Raw genomic sequence first — 8,319 nt, 5'->3', positions numbered from 1 at the left:
ACGCTGGAGTTGAGTAGTATGACAACTCTCAGGGTGGGTGGGGCTGTTTTAAAGGGCAACATGCTCAAGTAGACACTCCTAAGCCAAATACATTATATTTCTAGACAGATGGAAAAACCAAAATTATTGCAGAAGTGTTTTTATTTTGGCCATGCCACACAGCATGTGGGAACCTTAGTACCCTGACCAGGGATCCAAACCGTGCCTCTTGCAGTAGAAACTCGGAGTCCCAACCATGAGACTGCTAGGGAAATCACTTCATAAGTCTTAGTTGGTTTTTTCATCTCCTCATTTAGTCTCTAAAGTTCCTACAAATTCACAAGTGTAAATGTCACTGCAAAATCAGAAACTATATTATTATTGATTAATCCTGGGAGATTTCTTAAATGTCATTTATGCTAAGAATAATAACATTCATTTTCTAAAGGAGCATGTGAGAATTGTCATTTATGGATTTAACATATATCCTGATAAAAGCTGACCTTGGGAGTTGAAAAAAAGTAGTTCAAATAGGATTTAATGGACTGTGGAACTGTGGTTTTAAATTAATGAGTGTACCTAGTAAAAAGCTTTGCACTAACAGGCATATGAAAGGTCAACTGAAATATTACAATTATCTTAATTGTTAAAGCATCTTGCTTATTAATATGTCAATTATTTTGACAGACTTTTGGGGGGCAGAAACAAGGAGCTTTGTCTTTTAGCATCCTTATCATATTATTATAAATCACTTGCCAAGTGCTCACATAGACGCCACCCATGATGGATCACACAATCAAAATGCATGCATCATCTGAGCTTCAAGGAAATTTTGACTAAATGCTTTTAAGCCTCAATTATATGCCTAATACTGAATCTTGATTTGATCTATCAAAACCCTGAAAGTCATTACCCAGAAAGAAAAGACAACAGACATCTGATCAATCAACTTTATTTGAATTACCCAAATGTGCACCAACCTTTGTATCCAGATTCAGTGGAGGATACAAAAGGAAGAAAAGACAAGAACTCTTACCATGAAAAAAAAGTAAAATGAGCTGAAGGCACACTGCGCAAGACGGTAAGACTTAAGGATATATACTGAGTAGTAGCATCTGAGCAGCACAAAACAGCTTAGTACAGAGTAAACCTACCCAAGGGAACACAGCGACCTTGGCAGGGAGTAGAGAAGGGTGATTGGGCAATCCATCCTGAGAGATGGGATAAAGCAATGGACCTGTGTCCTAGTCACCAAAATATCAGTGACTTATTGTGGACACTGAGCCATTAAGTTCCTCCTCTCTCCGTTTCAGTTTGCTCAACTCTAAAACAGAAAGTAAGGGTTGGATGGTGTCTAAGTTCTTCCAGCTGTAACAATATGGGATTCTAAGGACAAATGCAGAGAACCTGGAAGGTTGTGGACATTACAGGAAAGAGGAAGGACAAGCACAAAGCCATAGAGGTAAGAAAAAAGTAGTGTGTGTGTGGGGGGGTGTGTGTGTGTGTGTGTGTGTGCCTGGGCAATGTATAGTAGGATAGCAAGGACCTTTCACAAGCCAATTTAACTACTGTAAAGATTCTGGAGCCAGTGAACTTGGAAGTGGGTGAGACAGTGCTAAGCTAGGTACTAGACAATACACAGGTGTCAAAATGGAGAAAGAGACTGTGTATCCTGTGGTCAGAAAGTCTGACTGATCATCATGCTCGCCGCCTCACTGTACATTCTTTGCATCTTTGTGGAACTTTATTACAATGCCTTCCCCCAAACCCACACACCAGGGTGTGGTTACAGATGCCCTCTCTTTAGATTCGCACCAGGAGCCCCCTCTTGTGGGCCAGGTAGCCGAGAGCAGTTGCTGAAAAGATGGTGGTCAATCCAATCAGCTTCAGCAGGCCTGGCACGGAGGGCAAATGCCTTTGCAAGAAGGTGGTGGTGATGGGCTTCGCAGGGACATCCTGGGGTCAGAGAATACTTGGTGTCAGTACAGGGCTTGTGCACCTTGCTCCAAGAAGTCTGTATTTCCCCCAGTTCTCTGAATGTGACTCACATTTGCCAACCTCCAGGCCATGAAACATCACACTCCCTTCGCTCAGAACATTCATCTCCATTCCCCACCGGTTGTTGTTGTTCAGTTGCTTGGTCATGCCCGACTCTCTGCGACCCCATGGACTGCAGCATGCCAGGCCTCCCTGTCCTTCATCAACTCCCAGAGTCTGCCCAAGTTCATGTCCTTTGAGTCAGTGATGCTCTTCAACCACGGGGCCCTTGAATTAGCTAACTCTGACCACTAACTTCAAGCCTCAGTTTCCCCCTCACTTCCTCCAGGAGCCTTTCCAGTGCCCCCAAGCTAAGTTGACTCTCTCTTTTTACATTCTCAGCATGTCATCTTTATCGCACATGGGGCTTTTTGGTTGTCATCTCTTCTCCCCACCACGTGCTGAGCTCTGAAAGTGCGGTTGTACCATTATCCCAGTGGCTGATGGCACAATAAGTATTGTGCCAGTGGCAGGTTGCACAATAAATATGTGTTGAGTGAATTGATCTATGGTCCACTCAGTCCTCAATCCCATCTCTGACAGAAGCACTAAGAGAAAGACTTCAGGGTGGCCAGGCTACTGCCTTTGACCTTCTACCTGATAGACGAGTAACTCTGACCTTTCAGACTCTTGTCCTTTACAATGCATTTCACTCTATCCCTCTACGTATCCTTCCTTCCAGTCAGGAAAATCTCCTGGGGTCTTATTACAAAATGATAGGCATATTGAAAATGCATTTTTAATTTAAATCTGCTCTGTTTCATTCCACTTATTTGCCCTCTGAACAGAGTATACTGACTTATCTTCCCTTCATTTCCTCCACCCTATCACCAGGTTAGAGATTTATTCAAGAGACCTTTATTGAGTTCTTAATAAGCCTAGAACTCTCTGAGTAATCTCACCAGACCAAAAAAATACTTTTTCCTAATAATTTGCAAGGCATGTGGCAACTACAAATTTATCAAAGGTCTTCTAAATCCCTCACCTCTGCCCTAACCCATGACATCCCTTTAAACATCCATGGGCTGAATCACTAAGGGGAGGGTCTGTGAATATATACAAGTGTGTTCTATTTGCAAATAACTGTTCTCAAAGGAAAGAAATTAATTCATGAAATAAAATAGAACCTACCACAGACTCTGGTTCAGGCAGCCAGATTTCATCCTCTGGGATCTTGCCCATGGCATGCAGGATCTGAAAAGAAAGAGCATGTTGGTGAATAACAAAAACAACACTGTCTTTCTCCCAATCTACTAATCTTTCTCTTAATCTCCTAATCTGCTCTTTAAATACAGACTAACAATGTCTTTTGGGATATCCATTATACACTCCAGGGTAAAAGCCAGTGTAGTCCACTGAACCTTCAAAAAATGTCCAAAAGATCTTTCATCTGTGGCATCTTGGGGTTCCCTGGTGGCTCAGTGGTAAGGAATCTGCCTGCAACACAGGAGACTCAGGTTCGATCCCTGGGTTGGGAAGATGCCCTGGAGGAAGGCATGGCAACCCACTCCAGTATTCTTGCCTGGAGAATTCCAAGGACAGAGGAGCCTGGTAGGCTATAGTCCATAGGGTCGCACCGAGTCAGACACGACTAAGAGACTAAGCACAATCATTAGACTCACAATAAATCTTAGTAGCTGCAAACATGCCTTAATAGGGATGAGACCAGAGGAACTGTCAGAAAATACATAAATGAATTCTGAGTCCTAGGGTAAACATGTTTGGTTTCATAATATTAGACCGAGGTTCTCTCTCAAGTATAGCCATGGTGATATTTTGCCCCATGGAGTCTTTTTACCTTGGACTCATTACTTTGGGGTTAAGGTGTTCATTTCACCCAAGACTACTGTTAAAAGGGTGTTTTGTGGTTTTTCAGATGGGGGTTAATGGGCAGTTGGCCTCCAGGATCTCAGACATCTTTAACCTGCTTGTCAGGACCCTGAGTTACTTCCTTCTCCACAGCGCATGACCTCAGGCCCCACCTCTCGGGCCGCTCTCTCGCCAGCCTCCACAGCCCCCTCCATGTAGCCACTCCAGTGTGTGGCAGTCTCTGTGCCTGCAAAGTAAATCCTGCCCACTGGCTGGCGTAGAACCCTTGAAAAGAAAGCAAAGAGATAAAAGTGGTCAGTCTCAGAGAGCCAGAAGAGAGCCTTCCTACAAAGACCATGGCTGGTCACTTTCCTCAGATTTTAAATGTCAGGAGGTCCAATGGCAATTTTGGAATGAGGTTCATAGTTTCCTTCAGTTCTTGCATGATCTTTGTCACAGACAAAAGTGGAATAAAATCCAAAATTCCTTCCTGCACCAAGAGCTTACAGGTAAAGGGGCTGCCATCAGCTGAGGTAAAAGAAGCATTTGCTTTGAGTACATGAAGTGAGAAACTATATGTGCCCGGTCATGGATAAGCTCCTTTTATGATTCACCAGGTTTGAATAAGGAGACTCGTACCCCAGTTTCCCACCTGGTCATTCCACCAGTGAATTTGGCAAAGTGTCCTCTCACTGAGCTCCAGCTTCCCCATCCCTTAAGGGGCATGATCCACTGATTTTTAAAACCTTTCTTACCAGTAACATTCAACAAATCTGTGCATATCACTATGGCTCCACAATAACCATTCACTGAGCACTTTATCAGTGTGAAGAGTTTTATTGCATTAAATGATAAGCAGTTAACATTTTGGGGGGCACCAAGCGCTCCTCTAAGTGCATTAATCTTTACCACAACCCTATGAAGTCAATACTATCATTATCCTCATTTTGCAGATGAGAATATGGAGGTACAGGAACTATGGTGGACATTAGGTCCACCTAGACCTTCCTTCAAGAATGAAGGACTTACTTCCAGCTGCTGAAAGGTAGTCTTCTGATGTCAGCACTGTTTGGCTATTGCCTCCACTAAAGAAAATTGCCGTGGGCTTCCTGGTGGCTTAGTGGTAAAGAATCCCCCTGCAATGCAGGAAATGTAAGAGATGCAGGTTTGATCCCTGGATCAGGAAGATCCCCTAGAGGAGAAAATGGCAACCCACTCCAGTATTCTTGTCTGGAGAATCCCCATGGACAGAGGAGCTATGTAGGCTATAGTCCATGGGGTTGCAAAGAGTCGGATATAACTAAGTGACTAAGCAACAGTAACAACAAGAAGCCCATATGCTACATAATAGGACAGAAGGTCACAGCACTTGGTTTCTAAGAGGGACTGTTTGCTGTTACCCTGACAAAAATACCATAAGGAGGGCACCATCAATATGGCATTATTCATCCTATTCCATGTTTCCATTATATTCCAGATAATGGATGTGGATGTCCAGAGCTAATACCCTCACTCTTAGACAACACTGTACACCACTGGACCTTTCAGAGAAAACAAAACGAGTTGGCTTGAATTGGTGGGTTTTCTTTCACCTACCCTTATTGCAGCCATCAAGAAAAAAAAACCCAGGAGGACACTAGAAGATATTATAAAAGACTAGAATCCTGATAACAATACACAGCATCATCTGGAATTATCCATAGCCAGCACGGGTTGCAGAGCCTAAGGGTATTCAAGAAGGGTTTTCCAGGCAAGAATACTGGAGTGGGTTTCCAGGCCCTCCTCCAGGGGATCTTCCCAACCCAGGGATCGAACCAGAGTCTCCTGCATTGCAGGCAGACTCTTTACCACAGTGCCACCTGGGAAGCTTCAAAAGAGCTCACCTCTGCTTCGGGTAATGTAACCCCGGTCTCCCACCTGACAGGTAGGGATACTCATCACTGTACTAACAAGGAAACAATGCACTAGGAAACCAAAAAACAAAAATTGTATGACTCACTTTATTGTAGTGGTCTGGAACTGAACCCTCAATATCTTCAAGGTCTGCCTATACTGAAGTTTTTAGCAGAATGCTTGGCAAATAGTTGGCACACAGGTAATAAGTGATGAATGAAACAATTATTACTGACATAGTCTACAATCAGCATATACAAAAATTAGTTTATTGACCCAGTAACTAATCAGGTGGTGCCCTTTTACCACAGAATGATCTCGTAGATGATATTTTGCCATCTTCAGGAGGATGGGACAGTGCTAACCAAAGCCACTACGTATCTTCTCACAAGCAGGTTTTAATCCTTCTTTGACTGGTTTTCACAAACAGATTGATTAGCCATTTACATTTACTCACACCCTTTCTTTTTTTCCTGTTGCATACTCAGGCTTTTACTCATCACTCTACATTTCCTATTCTGTTTAGATTGAGCTCTTGGTACCAAATGATCTCTTGGTTTAGTATTACTCTAACGGTCAATAGTTACTGCTGTATTATTAATTCATACCTTGTTAACTACAATAAACTAAACACTAATGATTCATACTTGCCTGCACAACACTATAAAATGCTAAAGCCATTGAATTATGTATTTTGAATGGGTGAATTTTATTGTATGTGAATTCAGTTCAGTCGCTCAGTTGTGTCCAACTCTTTGCAACCCCATGGACTGCAGCATGCCAGGCCTACCTGTCCATCACCAACTCCTGGAGCTTACTCAAACTCATGTTCATCGAGTCAGTGATGCCATCCACCCATCTCATCCTCTGTCATCCCCTTCTCCTCCTGCCTTCAATCTTTCCCAGCATCAGGGTCTTTTCCAGTGAATCAGTTCTTCCCATCATGTGGCCAAAGTATTGGAGTTTCAGCTTCAACATCAGTCCTTCCAATGAGCACCCAGGACTGATCTCCTTTAGGATGGACTGGTTGGATCTCCTTGCAGTCCAAGGGACTCTCAAGAGTCTTCTCCAACAGCACAGTTCAAAAGCGTCAATTCTTCTGTGCTCAGCTTTCTTTATAGTTCAACTCTCACATCCATACATGACCACTGGAAAAACCATAGCTTTGACTAGACAGACCTTTGTTGGCAAAGTAATGGTATGTGAATTATATCCCAATAAAGATGTTTAAAGAAAGTATGCTCTCATTAATATACTGATTCTTGTCTACTGTATGCTACCTTGTGTTTTCTCATACACCTGATAAGGAAAACAAGGTTCAGAGACAAGTGGCCTGTCCAGGATGGAAAAGTTGGTTATTGGTAGAATCAGGAGTGGAATCCAAGTCCCTTTATCCCCAGTCTAGAACTCAAGTTGTTTTTATAATGCTGTACCCATGTTGGCACTTATGTGGTACCATTTGAGGAAGTTTCACTGAGCCCTACACTTGCTATAAAGACAGTTCTTCTGACAATATACATGAACCCCCTATCTAATTCCTAATCTTAGGCTGCAGTCTTCTTTGGTTCTATTGATTGGGATTGCTCCTTCAGAGGAATTCAGAGTCCAAAGTGCCACCATGATGTGGCATTGCAATGACTTCAGTAGTGAGATTCACAAGATACAAAGGAACCCAGAGATTTGGGGATTATTTTCCCCCAGCATTTATAAGAAACAAGGGAGAAGAGCTACATGAACCTTCTTAGAGTTATGGATTCAGATTCAGGGAATTTCAGTTAGAACTGAGCCCACTTTTACTCTACCTTCCATATTGAGTCATGATCCCAGGAGGGAAGTAGGAAGTGTAGCAGCCTCCGGAGTACTGCTCCTCACACCAGTTCTTCTCTTCATAGTGCACTGGCTGCAAGGCAGAGTGACAAAAACTCAGAGAAGAATCAAAGGAAGTGATCTCATCCAGAATAAATCAAACACATCACGGTAGGCTTCATACTGGAGAACCAACATATATCTAAAGCGAAAGTCACTCAGTTGTGTCCAGCTCTTTGCGACCCCATGGACTATACAGTCCATGGAATTCTCCAGGCCAGAATACTGGAGTGGGTAACCTTTCCCTTCTCCAGGGGATCTTCCCAACCCAGGGATCGAATCCAGGTCTCCTGCATTGCAGGCAGATTCTTTACCAGCTGTACCACAATGGAAGCCCAAGAATACTGGAGTGGGCAGCCCATCCCTTCTCCAGTGGATCTTCCTGACTCAGGAATCAAAGGGGGGTCTTCTGCACTGCAGGCAAATTCTTTATCAACTGAGCTATCAGGAAAGCCCTATGTCTAAAATAAAGCTTTATTGTTATGATGTTTTTAGAGATATGACTTTGGACATGTAAATGTCCTTGGTTATAAACTTCTAAGAAATTCTGACTTAGTTTTCACACTTGCTTCATTCATGTCCCAGGTACCGTTCATAAATTTCAATTGTCTAGCTCATGTTTAAAGTGGTCTTAGGTGTTAAGAAGCTTTAGTGCCTAATAGTTTCAGGACAAGTTTGAAAAAGGATTTATGCTTACTAGAGTAAGGAGGAGGAAAAAAAAAGTAGAAAGACTGC

At 42.9% G+C, this 8,319-nt stretch overlaps 1 protein-coding gene across 1 annotated transcript in view; it reads right to left on the bottom strand.

Moving 5' to 3' along the window:
* Window positions 1-915: 915 nt before the first annotated feature.
* The window catches only part of MAOB (monoamine oxidase B), a 122,124-nt gene continuing 114,720 nt past the window's right edge, over window positions 916-8,319 (bottom strand). Inside the window, exons 12-15 of the mRNA XM_019956141.2 lie at window positions 7,521-7,618; window positions 3,999-4,110; window positions 3,148-3,210; window positions 916-1,935 (exon numbers count right to left, since the gene is read on the bottom strand). Coding sequence (XP_019811700.1) covers window positions 1,783-1,935; window positions 3,148-3,210; window positions 3,999-4,110; window positions 7,521-7,618 — 426 coding nt within the window. The 3' untranslated portion in view covers window positions 916-1,782. The remainder of the gene's footprint in view (window positions 1,936-3,147; window positions 3,211-3,998; window positions 4,111-7,520; window positions 7,619-8,319) is intronic.

Source organism: Bos indicus, chromosome X (genome assembly GCF_029378745.1).
Source record: "Bos indicus isolate NIAB-ARS_2022 breed Sahiwal x Tharparkar chromosome X, NIAB-ARS_B.indTharparkar_mat_pri_1.0, whole genome shotgun sequence".
NCBI lineage: Eukaryota > Metazoa > Chordata > Mammalia > Artiodactyla > Bovidae > Bos > Bos indicus.
Note: the sequence above shows the minus strand (reverse complement) of the source record. Positions and strands in the feature narration are given on the sequence as shown.